Below are 19,663 nucleotides of genomic sequence, written 5' to 3' on the forward strand. Positions count from 1 at the left end.
TCACAGGGGCCGCATAACCGGGCTGGAAATTGGCTGTGTTCGGAGCATTAGTGTATCTGCAAATGAACATCTCTGGCCCTGGAAGCGCAGTGCAGAGCAGTGAGACGACGTCGTTGCAGTCAGTTTCCAATAATTAGGCACTCCCAGGAAGCCCAGGACCGTCCTTTTGGATTCATCAGGAGGCTGAGATGCCCCCACTGTGGGCATCAGAAACAATTATCCAAGCCATGAAGAGGTTGTGGATCAGAATTTCCTATGCCACAGCTGGCCATTCACCTGGTGTGTGGGTCCATTTTAGCTGCTGGAGGAGCAAATAGCCGGGCCTCAGCTCTGGCTTCCCAGAACTTATTGGTTACAAGGAAGTTCTCTCCTGTAAAGTCATGGAAAACTATTTCAAACAAGGGTCATTTCCTAGTGCCCACTCACTCTGCAGCCCTCATCTGATTTAGACATCAGAAACCAGATGTCTAAATTAATGGACTTCAAAATGTGGTCTCCAGGCCAGGGAGGGGCCAGCAATCCATACTTTATCAGGGCTTCCAGGTAATTCTGACGCACCCTGAATTTAAATGTTGGAGGGCATTTGGGAGGGCTTATAAGGACCTTGAAGAACACTGAATTGGAAACAAAACAAAATAAAACTGGGCCTGAATCCTGACTCTGCAACTTAATACCACAGCGATTCTGATCGATTCACGTATTCTTTCAATTTGGATATTTTTTAAACGTGACTTAACCCCATCTGTAAGTTGGCATTAATAAGTGAACCCACCACATTTTTGAGATATAGTCTATGTAATAGCCTTGTGTTGTACCAGGCATACAAGAAGATGCTTTCAATAAATATTAGTCATGAATATGAATTTCACAGTTTCTCTGCTTGGGTCGAAACAAAATTTATTTTTCCAAGTATTTATTTATTGATTTTAGAGGGGAGGGGGAAGAGAAGGTGTGCAGGAGAGCTGGGGGCGGGCAAAGAGAGGGAGAGAGAATCTTAAGCAGGCTCTGAGCAGATCCTGACATGGGGCTCAGTTTCAGGACCTTGAGATTACATCCTGAGTTGAAATCAAGAGTGGGATACTCAGCTGACTGAGCCATCCAGGAGTTGCCAAGTACAATTTAGAGCAGGGGATATCCTTAAGGTAATTAAGACAAATAACATCCCAGGTGTGTTACTAGTAAAATATGCTGGGGAGTGTGTTGTTCTTCAGGAATTTCAAACCACTCTGGTTCCAAGTCCACACTCCAGGTAAGGCAGCCTGCGATGACAAACATCAGGGACATCTGTGAGGAACCTAAGAGAAGGGATGGCCTCAGGTGCCTCCTCTGTTGGCTGTACTTCTCTACCTCTCATTCACTGACAGCATTCTGAGTATAGTCCTCAAAGCCAGAGGCAGTCTTGAAATGTGTTCTAGACCAGCCCAAACTTCACATGTATTCTAGTTATCTAGAGATCTTACTAAAGTGAATATTCTAATTCATTGCATATGAGGTAGGGCCAGAGTTTCTGCATTTCTACTAGGCTCCCATGGGATGGTGATCTGCTGGTTTTCTGACCACACTTCTACATAGTGAGCTGCTAGCTCAGTGCTTCCCCATCCTAATATTCATATGTTTCATACTCAAGATTTATGCTAAGGAATGGTCTAGAGCCAGCAGCACTGGTGTCATTTGAGAGCTTCTTGAAAGTGCAAACTCTCGGGATCTACGCCAGACCTATCAAATCAGGACATGTGATTCCCAAGAATCACTGTAAGCACAATAAACTGCAAGGTCTACTTAGGGTATGTTCACTCAGGTATTATACACACAGACTCTGCACTCAGAAGGACACTGCACATGGTTAAGTGCTCTGCTCTCAGTATCTTGAAATGAGCTCTGTCTTTTCATTTTATACTGAGCTCTGCCTTTTCATTTTATACTACCCCCAAATTATGTAGCTGATCTCAGACACACAACTCTGTGCCAGTGTTTTTCAAACTTTGGTAGGTCTATGACCCAACTGGGGTATTGTTAGAAATTCGTATTTCTGGATACCCAAAGACTGAATCAGTAGGATAGGAGGTAAGATTAAACCCCTGTAACAAACCCTTCATGCGATTCTGACGCAAGTGGCCCATTCCCTTGATCTTTTCCTAGTGAAGTCATTTCCATCCTGCATTGTCTGGGAAACACAATGAATAGCACAGAACTTGCTGGACACCAGAGCAAAGGTGTTTTTGGTGGAGCAGCTTTCCCTACAGGCATTCTCAGCAAGGCTCCCCATGTGTGCCTGAGTGGCCCTGCAGTGATCCTGTGACATTTACAGAAATGTAAGCAGAAAGAAGGTGCAGTACAGGAAATCTCATCTCAAGAGGGACCACCCGGGAAGCTGGTGTGCTCAGCAGCAGTTCTTAGGTTTTTTATGGTCATAGACCATTTTGAGAATTCAGCAGGGACAGGTGTCCCTCCCCAGGGAAAAATCTCCCTTTGCACATTCTGAGGAGCACACAGGTCCAGGAATCAGCCAGATGTCCTGGCTGAGATGCCTGTCACTTCCCAGCTCTCTAACCTGGCCAATTCCTCAGAGCATTCCAAATGGTGGAGTCCTGATCTTTAAAGTAGAGAATGGGTAAGATAATCTACTTCACAGATTGGCTGCAAGAATCAAAAGAAACGGTGTGGATATAAAAGTATTTTGTACACTGCAAAAGAATATATAAATTTGAGGTATCATTATACATACTGAGCTACATTGCTATTTCCAGCATTGTAGTTAGGATCAGGACACTGTGTTTGTGAATTTCCCCTAAGGCCATAGAACATACTTGGTGTACTGAGAGAGGGAAATGAATACAGACAGAGAGATGTGATTAGGACTTGGCGAGAGAAGCTGGGAGATTTGAAAATATAAGGAAAGAGAAGGGAGCTTCCACAATTTGGGGACTCCAGATGCAAAAATAAAAAAGACGAAATCTATTTTTATACGTGCAAACAGTTTTGAGATTTTGGAAAATGCCTTTAGTCTCGCAGTAATTGAACATTTCTGCCCCTGGGTGTAATGAAGATAAATAGCAATGGTGGTGGTCCATATTTAGTTTTGACTTCAGAAGCCTTCTGTTAGAATCCGCTATTCTGAGATAATGTTTAGTAGTTAAAATCTGGATCTCTCTAATGTAGCACATATTATCTCTGTGGCTTGGGAGAAATATTTAGTTTCTTTGTTCTTCTGTTCCTTCTACCAACAGAACCTTGCTCATAGGGTTGTTATAAGTACTGGATGACTTAGTACTCCCAAAATACCTACAGCATGGGAATCCTTGTGCAAAGGGAGAGCTGATGGTTCCCCGAGGGTCTAGCCATTCTGGGTATGGAAGATGCCTCCAACTGTAACTACCAAATAGTTATGACTACGGAATTGGTACTTTGCTCAGCTGGTTTTCAGTGCTCAGTGCTGAACTTCTCAGGACCCAGAAGACTCAGATAGCCAGTGCTCTGAGGCTATAATTGCACAAGATCTCTGCTGCCCATTTCCAGAAAGTGCCACTCATAACAATAAGACAGGGAATGTTATGTGTGTATACTGGGGAAGGGGGTGGACGGGTGAAGACAGGGCATGGTGAAAAGTCATCCTAGCATTGCTAAGAAGACCTGACTCTGATTGCCTCCACTTCCTTTCTGGTGCCTGGACTCACCCGTCTGTTTTTCCCTCCAGGTGCACAATTGACAACCGGGTCACCCGGGTGGCCTGGCTAAACCGTAGCACCATCCTCTACGCTGGGAATGACAAATGGTGCCTAGACCCACGTGTGGTCCTCCTGAGCAACACCCAGACCCAGTACAGCATCGAGATCCAGAACGTGGATGTATATGATGAGGGCCCGTACACCTGCTCTGTGCAGACAGACAACCACCCAAAGACCTCCAGGGTCCACCTCATTGTGCAAGGTAGGCGGGGTTTGGCTGCACGGTCTGGGCAGTGGCTGGGAGAACCCATGTCCGACACTTTTTCTGTGATCCTCGGCAGAGATGAGTTCTGTCTGTTCCATCTGGACAGGACAACAAAACAACTAATTGTCATTCTGCCATTTGAAGCTGAATTTTGACATAAGTTTTCCTGTTGAATAGAACTAGGATTTTCTTTTTTGGTTTTGTTCCAATAATATATTTTCTCAGAAAATTATCTTCTAATTATTGCTTTCCTTGGCTTTTTTCTCCTCTTTAGATTTTCTTTTTCTTTTTCTTTTTTTTTTTTTTTTTTTAAGGTTCTATCCAGTTCTAAGCTTGCTTTATTTTAAGATCTGTGTTTTAGCTCTTCTGGCACTACACACACGCCATACCCTCCCACAGGCTTCAAAGAAAGCAGAGCCCGTCACAGATGCTCTAAACGCCCACCTGGGACACGCCCTTAACAGCCACCCCCACTGTCTCCTGCTTGCTTGCGTCTCTCATCTCTCAGCCCTGGGTTTCTCCCTTTTAATAACCTGTGTCTGATTCTCCATGTTTGCTGACACCCTGGGTTCCTGCCCCCTCTTTCTGCACCCCTCAACCCCAGCTTTTGAGGCCTATATACTGGGTTTGGTTTTGCATCTCTCTGGGTTCTGCCCTCTCTCTCCCTGTTTCTCAGGCCCTGGGTGTGGTGCTCGCCTGTTTCCCACAAAGAAGAACTGGCCCCAGAAGATTCACACAGCACTTTACCATGGTGGACATAGGGCCAGAATGAGACTTGGTCGCTTTTGGGCTGTGAGACCCGAATCAACTTACTGACTAGGCTTCAGGGTATCCTTCTGTAAAGCAGAGTCACTGATGTGATGAGCTTGCTAAATTTTATCTGATATTTAGAAGTGGGTCTGGCACCTATAGAGCTGTATCCATGTTAACCACCAATATTTTTTAAATACTGATACTACTTTTTAGCTTTTTAAAATTCTTTTATAGTGGACCACTAGCTCATTTTATTATCTCAGAGGCTTAGGCTCAGAGTAGTGGAGCCTGCCTTTTCTGCTGGGGTCTATTTCCCAGCCTGATCCCTAGTTCCCTTCATCCAGCTGATGGGCATCTAGGGCCAGAAGCTCCTCCAGCAGAGGTTCCTTCAGCCACCACTCCTCGTCAGGGCAGCCAAAGAAAGGGGAAGAGATTGTCAGATGCTCGGCTAGAGAAACAAGAGCAGGAAAGTGGCGGGAGAAGGAAGAACACAAAGGAGCTGGGGGAATTCGGGAACGTGATCTGTAAGAAGGGAAGAGAATGTACATCCCAGGTTTGGACATGTGCTGGGGAAGGGCAGGCTAGGTGAGCGGGGATGAGACTCAGCACAGCATGAGAACTGTGGCCTTCGCTCTAAGCAGGGGGACCTCTGTGCCCCTCAGTGCTGGTCCAGAGCTTGGCGACACCGTGTGGTTCTTATTTCTTTTTCTCACTCCTCTGAATGGATATTATGACTTTTCCTATTAATTTGTTTTATAAATAAATATATTTCAAACTCCTGGATGCAAACAAAATTTTTTAAAGGCGATGAAATTGCATGGAAGTTATCACCATATTACAAACAGCAGAATAAGTATCATTCCCTAAGACTTTTGTTTCAGGGTGGATATGTTTTTTATGTAAAATACATTTGGGGGGGGGCTTGGGTGGCTTGGTCAGTTAAGCTTCCGACTCTCGATCTCAGCTCAGGTCTTGATCTCAGCATCATGAGTTCAAGCCCCTCATTGGGCTCCATGCTAAGCATGGGGCCTACTTAAAAAAATTTAAAAATCAATCAATTGGTCAAAACCTTTTTTATGATGGATAGTTGACTGAAACATAATTTGAGGGCCACATCTGATGAGGAGGTCTGACGACTGCTCCAGTGGCACTATCTGTATTCTCTACGAGGGGGTGCTTCTGAAGCCATCCCCCATGCTCCTTTCATGCCCTGACCTGCACACACTTACTATTGAGAGCACGATACCCTGCATTGACAAAGAAAATTTAACAAACACACACTAGTACGACATTCACTTTAGCAAGCCAGGAACTTTCTGGAACTGGAGTATGGAAGAAAGAGTGGAAAATGCCGAAACTTCCCTGAAAATAAGGACCGTGTTTTTGTCTTTTTTTTTTTTTTTTTTCTTTAAGCCCTCCCCTCCCAACACATAGACCTACACACCCACACATTCCTGCCCTAAGTACCTGGGAGAGTGCCTGATCCAAAGTGCACATTTAATAAATGCTTATTGAAGGAAATGGCTGGAATTATAGTCCAGAGGTCTTAGACAGCATCCAGAGGGGAAGCGGAGTGCATGTGGGGTAGAGACCTGGGAGGGGCACGGCGAGGAGGTCTACATCAATCTTCGCTCATGTCCAGGCTAATGGAAAATGTCTAATCCCCAGCTAGGTGTTTACATCTGTGACTTGGCTAGGTGGCCTCTTAGCATGACACGCCACCTCAAGTATTGGAATCTCATCTTGGGCTAATTTTCGAATGCTGATGGGTGTATTGATCTGGAAACAAGCTAGGTTAAAAAAGGCACTGGTCTTGTACACAGACTCAGCCCAAGCTAATCCGCTGTCGATATGCCTGGGCTGAGCATTATTGACACTTTAATGAATAGTGGACCATAGTTTTTCAGAGCCAACCTGTCCCCCTTCTTAAAAACAATAAGACAAACTAAATAGAGCTAGACTCCCCCATCTCTGTATTGGAAAGAGGATACATCACCATCCAGCATTTTAAAAAAAAAGAATATATTTATCTTGGGATCATTTATTATACTGAACATAAACCCTAATTCCCCTAGCAGGAGCTGACTGTCTGGATTTTGTTGAAGTTGCTATTCAACCCTGAACACAATGCTGCTGGAATGAAAGTCAGATGTATTAAGTTTTCAAAATGGCATTACAGTCATTAAATACTCACAGCCATATACTCACACTGCACGTGCACACACACACACACACACACACACACACACACACACACTAGCAGCAGCAGAAAGAACTAAACCAACTGTCTGCCTCTGAGTATGTATATTTATATATATGTGGTCAGCTTCACATACAAATAAACCTACACAGAAGGAAGGTAATCACACTTCCATAGTATCATGTGAGCTGCTTCAGGGAGAGAGTATCTTTCCTCTTGTTATCAACATACCCTTTGTCCCCACTAGTTCTTTGTTCTGGGTCTTCTCCATGGTTGTGACTGAGTATGTTTAGTTCTCGCGGGCAGCTGTGATGCCGCCTCTGCAGGTGTCTGAGAATCAGACCTTTGGCCCTTTGTGCATGCCCTTAGTACTCCTTCCTTCCTCCATAGGGGTTATAATTGCTGACAAACAACTCTGGCTACAGAACTTTGGCCAATCGCTTAGCACATGGAGATGAATAAAAAGCTGCCTGCAAAGAATTAGTTCCCATTTGTGTGGAGATGGACTTCTATAATGTTTGCCCAAGCCATGACCAAGAATTCATTTTCTGGAAGTATAGCTACTATTGGCTGAATCCTTCTAGGGCACCCATCAGGAAAAACCAGCAATGTGGGTCCTCTTACCTGCATGTCCTCTGATTATACATTTTAACAGATTCAGAAAAGACTTGACAGTAATCAGGCTGGTCTTTTTATGTGGCAGTGCTTCTGAAAATGGGTGGGTCCCCGAGCTCAAGCCCAGGATGAAGGGCTAGGGGTCTTTCCTTGGTTCATGGTTTCCAGAGCTTCTGCTATACACATCATCTCCTGTCCTTCCAATCCTCAGGACAATCTTTTACTGGTGGTAAGTTCTCGATGTGCTTTTTTTTTTTTTTTTTTTTTTAGTTATCTCTGGGGCTACCTAAATTCTCCTAAATCTTCCCCAGGCTGAGGGGGTGGGACCGGTTTCCAAAGGTCCTGGCAGGGCTGGTGATGTGGCTAGAACATAGACTGGGTTGGCCTAGCCTGGGCTGCAGAGGAGTGCTCCTGCAGTGGGCACTGTAGGGGCTGGAGGAGCAGCTAGTAAGTGACACCATGGGGAGTACCAGGTGAAGTAAGTGTGAGTGTCAAACCACAGCGATCTCAGTCTCTGTGGCCCAGAATGTTAGACCAGCCTTCCAGAAGAAGGTGACAGTTCTTCTGATTTGCGTTGTTCAGGGTCAACATGGAGGGAAGAGCAGGCTTCTGGCTACGGGCACTGAGCCCAGGTGATTACATGGAGTGAGTCTTCCAGATAAGCCAGGAGTAAGGGACAGCTTTAAAGATGAGATCGGCTCTGGGGGCAGTGTGGGAAGAGGAAGAGGGAAAAGGCATCAGCAGGGGCTGGTGGGCAAGGGGAAAGGGACAAGAGAACTGAGTGAAGTACCTACTCACCACAATGGCTATTGAAAATTAAATGGGCTAAAAACAAATAAAATTTAAAATGTACTTCCTCAGTTGCACTAGCTACATGCTTCTGTAGCCATGTATGACCAGTGGCTACTCTATTAGCCAGGAGAGAAATAGAATATTCTCTTGTCTTAGAAAGTTCTTTTGGGGGATGCCTGGGTGGCTCAGTTGTTAAGCGTCTGCCTTCAGCTCAAGCCGTGATCCCAGGGTCCTGGGATTGAGTCTCGCATTGGGCTCCCTGTTCTGTGAGGAGCCTGCTCGTCCCTCTCCCACTCCCTTTGCTGTGTTCCCTCTCTTGCTGTGTCTCTTGTTGTCAAATACACAAACAAACAAATAAATAAATAAATAAAATCTTGAAAGAAAGAAAGAAAGAAAGAAAGAAAGAAAGAAAGAAAGAAAGAAAGTAAGTTAGTTTTGGGCAATGGGCCAGTACATGTGAAAGCAAAATGAAAGCAAGAATGGGTTTCATTAATGTAAGGGGTCAGGTGTGGTATGGAAAAGAGAATGGGGTTTTGGAGACAAGACAGAAATAAGAAAAGACAGAGGTCTTTTAAAGACAAGAGAAGGGTACTACAAAGGTGGAGGACTGGAGTTCTTCTGTTAGCTAAGGCAGAGAAGAAAAACCAGAGTCTGAAGTTGTATCCAAAGGAAAACAGAATTTGGAGGTTGGTTAAATATGGGTGTGGAGTGGGGAGGGAGCACACCAGGACCTTGAGGACTCTAGAACAAGGTGGTACTAACTCGTCGAAAGCCTCGTGTTCTAAAGCATTGTGTGACGGCTTCATGAAGAACCTCAGATCTCTGGACTTCTTAATTGTTAGATGCCTTGAATACTCCACACAGAAGGAGTTGGTGAACATTAAGAAATACCACTCACATATTTTCACGCCCACTTAGGCAGCCAGAACACCATCTTTTAGGCCAGCGTGAGGGAGGTCCATTTTAGATTTATTGAAATTTGGGTCTAATGATTTCCATCCCTTTGACCTCAGGGTGTTCTGCTCTGTGAGTGTAATTAATAAGTGGCTGCTTCTGGAGTCCAGCTGCATATTTTAACCCTATTCCTCTCTTGATCCTGGTGCTCCTCAGGGTATCTAAAGTGGCTAAGCATTTGGAAGAGAAAGTCTCGTGGAGAGCTCAGAGACAATAAAACACCTTGTGGGATTGAATTGTTTGCTAAGTTAAGGGGATCGTGAAAGCCCTCTCAAAGCTTTCACTGTCTTGCAAGCGCCGTTGTGTGACAGTTGAGCACAGCTTCCCTGGTGGTCCACAGAACATTAGCGAAGGGCCTTCTCATCCAGGTGCAGAGGCCTGAGCGCTGTACTTGAGGGGTTTTAATCTCACTCAGCCACATGTTGGCATGATAGCGGATGTTAGCCCACAGTGCTCCTAAGACATGGATATTAGTGTAATAGCAATAATAAAAAATAATAATAATTAACAGAGCTTTTGGTCTCTAGCACTTTTCTAGGTTCTATCTAGGTCTCTCTTTTGTCACTGGAGTATCTAATCACCCCCTCCCTTTTGTTTGGTGTAAATGAGTTTTCCAGTTTCTTCCTAAGCAGAATTAATCTGAAAATCCCTGCTATTGTTTGATAGTTAATTACCTGTCTCGTGGAGTCAAACGGCTCCGAAGCTCATGAAAGGGAGGAGATGCTAATGCCTCTGGAATGGGGCAGGAAGGAGAGAAAGAAGCCAGGATGCTGCTGTCATTCCCTGCCTTAGAGGAATTCCAGAGAGAAAGGGCCTAGGCCAGGGAGAGAGTCAGCACGGGCAGGTGACTTGCAAACAATGGAGCTTTGGCTGTACCAGCCCTTCATTTACCTTTCATTGTCTTCGTCTTCCAAGCCCTTTCTTCTTACCCGCCTGATCTGTATAATCGTGTTGCTTTCCAATCCTGAATAATTAATTGACCTTGTCAAACTAAACTCATTATTATGATTAAGGGAACAGGAACAATAACTTTTAATTTCTGGACACCTACGCCCCATAGAACCCCTCCCCCACTCTGAACCTGTACAAGAGGAAATTTGAAGCACAACATATCAAAGGGAATAATGTGCTCTAATCCTTACGTGGAGAGCAAAGATTTCTGTCTCTGCAGCCACATCACCTAGAAAGCAATGTGCCCTCCTAGCGCTACAAGGCTCCCGTAGTGTTGAGAAGACCTTTGTACTGACTAATTTCCATTCAAGCCACAGCTTGCTGAGCCTGTAGTAGAGGGAAGCGTCACCATTCGGTTCTAAATCAACAGAAGTCACCTTCTGAGTACATCTGTGCTCTTCGGGCTTCCATAGTCTGTGTGACAGTAGGTCACATTTACCATCCCAAACTGCTTTCCAAATTATCTTTCCTCTTCCTGCCCTGCTCAAGAAATAGATGAACGTGCACATTCGGTCTGATCGTAAGACTGTGCATCTGAATTCAACAGAACTTTCAAAAAGTCAGGAAATTAAATCCCACTACAAAATTAGAGTGATCCTCAAACACCCTGGAGAATGACAAGGAAGTAGGGCATTTTACCTGAAATTGATTTACAGAATTTAGACAGCATGCAAATGAAGCATTTCAGTTCTAACTGGTGAGTTTTTAAATTTCTCCGTGTAGTTCCCGACAATGGAGGGGTTGAAGAGTCTCTTAGACTAAAGGAATCTAAGAGAATTGCTGTAATGAAAGTCACAGTGGTTTAATAATGACATTTTCTCTGCCTTCTGGGGGTGTCTGGGAGGGTCCCTCATGTTTTGGAAGCCAGTTTGGAAGACTTGACCTCTGGCTCCCGTGCTTCCTGGTCACAACAGTAAATAACAACAGGGTGGCCCTGGCCGAGCGCTTCCTACCACTTATGGCTCTAAGGAAACAGAAAGTTTGGGTGGCCCGACCCTATTGCTTCACCAAAAACACTCACAGGAGTCAGGCAACATCCCTCCAGGTTAGCAGTTAGGGCTCCCAAAGGAAAGTCTTTAAGCAACCACGGAATTCTTATCCCTGAAGTGTTTTTCCTCAGGGAGTCTGAGTCGCCTCTGATTGGGATAACATAGTGGCTCTGATTCCTCCTGGGTCTTGTGTACCCCTGAGGCCTCCAAATAAGACCTGCTGCCCTTTTATTTGGGGGGAAAGTGCAAATGTCAGATCCTGAATAAGTTGCCCTTCCAAGATACATTCCTATAGATTCTTATTCCCATATCAGAAGCTCCCTGTAGTTTATCCGAGCGGAACTTGAAACAGACAGTGTTAATTAAGGATGACACGATGTCTCTTTATAGCCTCAAGACCCACTGGTATGGATCTGACTAATCCCAGAATATGTTTACAAAAGCCCTCTTACAACATCCCTAGAGGTTTCAGTAGGTCTCCCCTGTAGGTTGTGTATTAAGTGTTAGAAAGGCCAGCACTATGGATAGAGGAGCTTAGATACTCAAAAGACTTAAAAAGCTTCTGATAATTCTTTTTATTTTAATTTTTCTTAGACTTGATTTATTTATTTGAGAGAGACAGAGATAGTGAGAGAGAGCAAGAGCCACAAGCTGGGAGGAAGGGGAGAAAGAGGCTTCCAGCTGAGCAGGGAGCCCAAGGTGGGGTTCCACCCCAGGACCTGACCTGAGCCAAAGGCAGACACTTGATCGATTGAGTCACCTAGGCACCCCCAAAAGCCCCTGATAATTCTTCTGGAGTTTGTTTGTTTGTTTGTTTTTGTTTTTGTTTTGCTAAAATTGAAATGCCCTGCTTTTAGGGCATGGGGTGAAGTTGGTGACTATGTGTCTAAGTCCATTTGCTGTCAGATTGAGAAATCTCAACTGAAAACTTTCCATTCCATCAAACAGTATTTTGAAATTAGGCACTGGGGACACAAAGACCCAGATGGAGTTCCTGTCCCATCTAGCGGAAGGCATTCATATACTTACAAATAGCTCTCTTATAAGATAACGTCTTGGGTTAGGATTCTCCTATATATAACTGTTCCTAATACACTGAAAGGGAAGCAAAACTGCATGGTTACATTTCACCAACCCCCTCAAGAGTGAATAGGAATTTTTAGGTCTGGAGAGAAGGCATCCTGGCAGCAGTGACAGGTACAAAGCTTGGCATTCTGAGGATGTATGATATGTTGGAGGAAGAGTAACGACACTAAGGTAGTAACAGGACAGGGTTCCTCTGGTGAAGTCATTGAGTGTATGGCCAGAAAGATAGTCTGCACATAGGTAGTAGATGGCCTGTGAGCCCTGGAAAGGTGCACAATGAAAAGTGGTAGGACTTGGAGTCCTGCAGATTTTCAAAATGGGCTCAGTTTTCCTTGATGTTTGTAAGAACATCACATCTCTTCCTCAAGGAAAGTTCCATTAGGTTGTTCTGGCAAAGGACAAATATCTAGAAGTTTATCAGTAGAATAGAAAATGACAAGTGCCAGGGTCAAGAAACCTTGGTAGGAAGAGGGAATTATTGGAAGGAAAGAATATATCCAACCCCAACTTACTCTATGTCCCTTGCATGGTAAAGATTGCCAAAGACTTTTCTCCCACGAGGTCAGATTTTAAAACCTTAAAATGTATGTTTTTTAAAACCTTAAAATGTATGTTTTATAACCATTGCAGTCACACTAATTATTCTTTTTCCATAGTAAAGATAGATTAGCTACATTTCCCTGTACACCAGCAAAAAAAGTACATGACCCTGGGGGCTCATTGTTCTGTCATCATGGTGATTGTACCAGAGAGAGCAAAGATGCTGGGAAGGATCACAGTGAGCAGGAAAGGGCCCATACCCTTAGGAACTGGAGACTGGCCTGTTGCCAGCTGCACCTTCTCACTGGTACCCAAGATCCCACCACATGCAGATGAAGGAGTCTCAGAGGTTCTGATGTTTCCAGGGTAATTTAGGCTCTAAGGTGTCAGCTCTTGGCATGTAGTCATAAGACTTCATTTCCTGTTGAATATCTTCTATGGTAAATTAATGTCTAACATTGGTAAAAATCTAATTGGCTTCTGCTGGAGGTAGGCTCAGTGGTGAAATGCTACTGGAGTTGCCAGAGCACAATATTTTTCTTTTGAGAGATCTTCATTTAAAGTTATTTGAGAAAGAATTTATTGATTTAAAATTAGGACAGTTTAATTTGGTGGCATGTTTTCTTTATGTCTCAATTATATATTCATGTCTTTGTGGTAAACTCAGCTGGTGGGGGGATTAAGAATTCAAAATAGAGGATTTTCACTTGGCAAATAGTGCTTTCTACTGTGATTAATTGGGAGTCTGCACAATGAACCCAGTGTTGGCTCCGTTGGGGATTGAATAGCTTAATAGGAAGAAGGAAATTTCAGAATTTAGGAGTCCTGAATTCCAGTCTGAATATGACAATAAGTACCTGGAAGAATGACCCACTTCTTTAATCTATTTCCAACTAGATGTATTTTATAAGAATGTTTGGATATATCGCATAATCCAGTTTGGAGAAAGTTACCAAATAAAAGGATGCCAAATGCTCTTGCATGTTAAAATCCTTCATTTTTGTTATTATTTATCAATAGTAAATGTTGCCACGTTCTTCTGTCCATTTGTCTTGTTTTGACTCCTTTAGGCAGACACATTTCTCTGTTCTGGCTGTGTACTTATATTCTGCTGCTGGTGTGGGTCCTCATTCCCAAGAACCTGTCTGGATTGTATTCCCTTTCTCCATCCTGGTTCTGTCCTTTGACTCTAGTGTTTCTGGTTTTCTGACCTTCTGGCCTGGTGATGTTCCTCCACTCTCTAGCTCTCATCCCCTTTGTTCCCATAATTCAGATTGGATTTGTTTTATGGTGGTCTTATAATGCTCCGAAACTGGAACTTAAAGGAGGAATTGCTGCTCTGCACCTAAGGATCCAAGCTAGCCATGTCCTTTCTTACTCCCCTAAAAAAGGGAGATCAGACATTTTGTTTTTCTTTTTTTCCCTTTCACACACATGTAGACCACCAGGTGTGTAGAACCAAAATATAGGTTGGGATAGATACAAATACGAAGGAGACCAGTCCCTCCCATCAGGATATATATGGGGGTGAGGGCAGCAATTAAAGTTTGAAAAGGGGGGCTACTGGGACAGAGCCATTGACCAGAATGCAAGGATTAAGGGCCAGGTGCCTCCTAAGCTTGGGAGAAAGGTATGGATGTGGGAAGGCCACACAAAGAGAAGACTTTAGAAATGAATGGTTTAGTATTTCAGATCCTGGCTATTAAAATGATCATAAAATAGCTAGTCTGCACACACCCACTCTCCTCATCACTCACTTTGTCTCTATTCATAGCCAGAGTGATAGTTTCAGACCTGAATCTGATGGGACCTCAAAGACTTAACCTAAGAGAGCTGGTTCCTTATTATGGCCTACAGGGCCCAAGGATGAGCACCCTCTCCACTCCTGGTTCACACTGTGCTCCTGACTCCCCATGCTCATTTGATTTTATTTCACTCTTCTTGTTCTTTCTGGTCATGGGCCCTTTCTACATTCCCTCATCTCTGTCTTGCATCTTCTTCCTTTTTTTTGTTCACTGAATCCTGTTTATTCTTCAATCATGAACTTCAACGTCAATTCCTTAGGGATGCTGTCTCAGACCTGCCTGTCTTGCATTAGTACCTCTCCTTCCCCAGGATTCAGAGCCATGTTATTCTTTGTGTTTCTCGACACAGTAATAATTTGACATTTGTTTGTATGATCACTTGGTTATGTCTGTTTTGCCAGTGGACTGTGAGCCCCCTGAGGGCAAGAGGCCCATCTGCTTTTGCACTCTGTCCCCAATATCTGGAACGTAGTAGGGGCACATGGGCTACTGATTGGATAACAAAGAAATTGTAAAGCTTCTTTTAAAAAAATCATTAAGCAAATGATTCATTGTGTGTTGGGACTGGCTATGGTATGCTGAATAACAGCCACTCAAATACATTAGATTCTAATCCTTGGAATTGTAAATGTCACTTTATATGATGATATCTTTGCAGGTTTGGGGAAGTTAAGTGTTTGAGATGGGGAGATTATCCTGGATTAGGCAGGTAGGCTTTAAATATAGCCACATGTATACTTATAAGAGGGAAGCCAAGGGAGATTTGATACATATGCAGAAGAGAAAGCAATGTGAAGAGGCACCAAAGAGAGTCAGAGTTGCTGGCCTTGAAAACTGGAAGGATGTGGCTATGATCCAAGGAATGTTAGCAGCTACCAGAAGCTTAAAGAGATGAAGAACATGTTCTCTAAAGCATCCAGAGGAAGCATGGCCCTGCTGGCATCTTTACAGATTCTGTCATTCCTTTGATCTGTACCCCCAGTTGGTTGGCAACTCACAGTATAATTCAAAGTCCCTATTGTGTCCTAAAAGTTTCTACAGTGTGTGGCACTTAGTGTCTCTCTGCCGCCCTTCTTAAAACTCTTTCTTTCTTAACCTGTCTTTTTGATGTTCTTAGAATCCCCAAGAGGGCAACCCTCTCTGGGCTTTATAGCTCTCTCTGCTGATACCCCATGCCAGGTGTTCCTTGGTGCTCTCGTCCAAAAACTCACTGTACAGGAGAGGTCTCTCTCATCACCTATAGGACATAGAGCTCGCAACTCCCCAGGGACTCCCTAGGACATTTCTGGTATGGTTGCCTTTATAACATAGATCATCTATCACATTGCATATATTTACATGTTTAAGAGTTGCCTGTGTTTCACCCCAAGAGAACGCGAGCTCCATGGGAATGGAGATTTGACCTGCTTTGTTCACTGTTTTATCCAAGTGCCTAGAACAGGGTTTGGCACATAGTAGACACAAAATAAGTAACTGCAGAATAACATATATGAATGAAAAGTTGAAAACTAGGGCTTTCTATTAAGTGAACCTGATTTATTATTATTATTATTATTAATCCCAGCATGTATTGTGTTTCTTTGCTTGAGTGTGGAAATGTGAAATTTTCTGTTACTTCTATCAAAATGATCCTCAGGCTTAAGCTAAGTTTAGTGGGATGGCTTTTCTTAGCAAGGTAAAGAGGAGTCTCATGCTCCAAAAGGAAGGAATAACACACAAAGGCAAGGAATCAAGAGACCTGAGTATGGGTTGTGCTAAATGGAAGGCTGCAGAGAAAGCATGAGTTCTTCCCTCTGAGAAGAAGACCAACTCTATGCCAACACAAGAAGTTCAGATTTCACTGTGGAGGGGAGGGGGAATCACAGGAAAGTTTGAAGCAAGGAAATTACATGAGTTCTAGTTTAGAATGACTTTTGGCATCAGAATGGGGAATGGATCAGAGGGATAGTTTTGAGGCAGGACACTGGTAGAGAATGAGAAAGTGGTTTATGCCATGTTATCCTGTGTCCCTGACCTAGAGAAAGTCCCTCTCTTCTTGAGCAACTAGACAAAGAACATTTTAGGGGAGCTGGTGGAAGCTGGATGGGTATGTATGCACAGTAAGAGTGGTCTGGGCTCAGTTTTCTGGATGGTCCTATTCCAGACACATGTATTCTTCTCAGTCTGTGGTTTGTTAAGGTTGAAAGTAAAGGGAACTTAATATTTTCATCTTTGTTAAAGCTTTGGGTTCCCATATTTACAAATAAGGAAAAAAAAAAAAAAGATTGTGCCATGTTTTATTTCAGTTTGGAATTCTGAGAATATGTCTTTCAGCTTTACTGAAATGAAATCAGATCCACCAAAGAGGAGATAAGGTATACACCAGCCTACGACAGAAGGGTAAAGCTTAAAATAAGATAGGAGAGAATCAAGCACCAGGAGGGCTTTTTAAACAGAAAAAGATATTTAGGAATAGAATAGCAGGTTCAGAGAAGAAGAAAACATAAGTTACCAAAAACTGCCTGTCAGCCCACCCAGATGTCTGTCTCAGAAGCTCATGAGGATCTTTCTAGGGAAAAAAAAAAAAAAAAAAGTAATAAGAATGTTGACTCTCTCTAGACCAATTGGACCTGAACAGCGTAGGTGCAGGTGTGGGTGAAGAGCCTTGTGTAGCTGGGTTTGGGAGTTACAGGTCAGGGCACAGTGAACTAAGAGCCAGAGACAACTGAAAGTCAAATTGAAAACTTTTTTTAAATATAAAATTCTGAATTATGTGTATACTCCTTAGTAGAAATTGTGTAAAATCAGATGAGTGGGCTTGTTCAATGCTTCTAATTACAGTGTGCCTTTTCTCTCCCTGACCTTGTTGCTATATTGTTATTCAAATGAAAAGTAGGAAACTGACAGAAAGAAGAGCCATTCACCTAAGTAGGTCAATACAGTCTTACCCCATATTTCCCTACTTTGTTTTAAAATAGTTTCTAGGAGCATCTGCGTGGCTCAGCCGATTAAGTACCTGACACTTAATGTCAGCTCAGGTCCTGATCTCAGGGTTGTGAGTTTGAGTCCTGCCTACTTAAAAAAAAAAAAAAAAAATCTAAAGAGTTTTTAGATTGTCATCCTTCATTGCTATATCTTAAGACATCTGCAGCCCTCCCTTTTCTCTCTTTAGGCAATATTCAGTCTGTTCAGTACTCAGTAAAGACATATTCAACCTTCTTATGGAGCTCAGATGGCTATTTTTCCCGTAGCCAGGATCCATGGGACCTAGAATCAAGTGGTGGAAATGGCAGTGACCCTGCTCACATCACTCCTAGTGGCCAACCAGCAAAATGTTTGCCACCTGCTCTTCAACTTCAAGATCCACTGGTCTAGAGACCTTAGTTCCAAAGGGAGGAATGCTTCCAACAGGAGACACAACAATGATTCCATTGAACTGGAGGTTGAGACCACTACCTGGCCACTCTGGGCTCCTCATGCCTCTGAATCAAGAGGCAAAGAGGAGAGTTATGGTGCTGCTTGGGGTTATTGATCCTGACTACCAAGGGAAATTCAAAATGGACGGTATGTTGAGAATCCAGGAGATCCCTGAGGGCATATCGTAGTATCATCATGGTCTGTGGCTAAGCTAAGGGAAAACCAACAACCCAATGTAGGCATGACTAAGAGAGTGCAGAGAGCAGACTTTTCAGGAATAACAGTGTGGTTATCCTGCCAGGTTAAGAACCATGATGAGCTGATATGGGGCTGATGGTAAAGGGAATGCAGAACAGTTAGTAGAAGAAGGTAGTTATAAATAGCATCTATTGGGCACCTGGGTGGCTCAGATGGTTGAGTGACTGCCTTCAGCTCAGGTCATGATCCTGGAGTCCCGGGATCGAGTCCCACATCGGGCTTCCTGCTTGGCAGGGAGTCTGCTTCTCCCTCTGACTCTCCCTCTTCTCATGCTCTCTCTCTCATTCTCTATCTCAAATAAATAAATAAAATCTTGAAAAAAATTATAGCATCTATAAGCACATGGATAGTTACAGACATGGGGACTTTGTCTTGAGGTTTTCGATAACTTCTCTCTGTTTTGTGAAGAACACTTTTGTGTTATGTGTACGTATATTAAGCAAACATCTTTGTTTTCTTTCCTCTCTTATTCCCCTATCATGTAATGTAAGGTGTATTGACTTTTTTGTGAATTTTACATCATAGTGTTTAAGTTACTGGATAACAGGAGAAAAGCAAACATCACTCAAAGCCTTTACCTCCTTTTCTAGGAAAGGATTAGTACATTCTCAGTGGTATGCAGGAAAGTTGTATCATGCTAAGTGGATTATAACCTTTTTATTTTCTTCATTTGGAGATTAGGTATAATCTAAGGAGTTGGTATGGGTGCCAATTTAGCTAGGGATAGGCTTTTTTTTTTGTCAAGTTTTCATGTATTTTATTATTTCTTTTGTTAAATTTTTTTATTTCTTTTCAGCATAACAGTATTCATTGTTTTTGCACCACACCCAGTGCTTTTTGATTGTTAATTTTATGTGTCAACTTGACTGGGCAAAGGGATGCCCAGCTAGCCAGGAAGACATCATTCCTGGGTGTGTCTGTGAGGGTGTGTCCAGAAAAGATCAGGATTTGAATCAGGAGAGTGAGTAAAACAGATTTCCCTCACCAATGCAGATGCATATCTTCCAGTCGCTTGAGGGTCTGACTATAACAAAAAGCCAGAGGAAGGGCAAGTTTGCTTTTTGCTTGAGCTAGCATATTCATCTCCTGCCATCAGACATTTGCACTTCTGGTTCTCAGGCCTTCAGTTAAGGATCGGATTACACTACTGGCTTTTCTCTTCTCCAACTTGCAGATGGCAGATCACAGGACTCTTCACCCTCCATAATTGCATAAGACAGTTTCTAATATATATATATATATATATTAGAATATATATATATATATCTCCTATTAGCTCTTTTCCTCTGGAGAGCTCTGACTAATACAGATGACAAGTGAGTTTTTTTAATGCTAAAAATCTTCCTCAGATTTAGAATAAGTGCAGCCGTATAGACGCTAGCATAATACTGGGA

At 43.2% G+C, this 19,663-nt stretch overlaps 1 protein-coding gene across 11 annotated transcripts in view; it reads left to right on the plus strand.

The window, feature by feature from the left end:
* Window positions 1-19,663, plus strand: part of NTM (neurotrimin) — a 943,341-nt gene that overhangs the window by 761,447 nt on the left and 162,231 nt on the right. For all 11 annotated transcript variants that reach the window (XM_082683276.1, XM_082683280.1, XM_082683281.1 and 8 more), the window contains one exon: window positions 3,695-3,927. In XM_082683276.1, the coding sequence (XP_082539402.1) occupies window positions 3,695-3,927 (233 nt within the window). The remainder of the gene's footprint in view (window positions 1-3,694; window positions 3,928-19,663) is intronic.

The sequence above is a fragment of the Mustela nivalis genome (genome assembly GCF_964662115.1).
Source record: "Mustela nivalis genome assembly, chromosome: 9".
NCBI lineage: Eukaryota > Metazoa > Chordata > Mammalia > Carnivora > Mustelidae > Mustela > Mustela nivalis.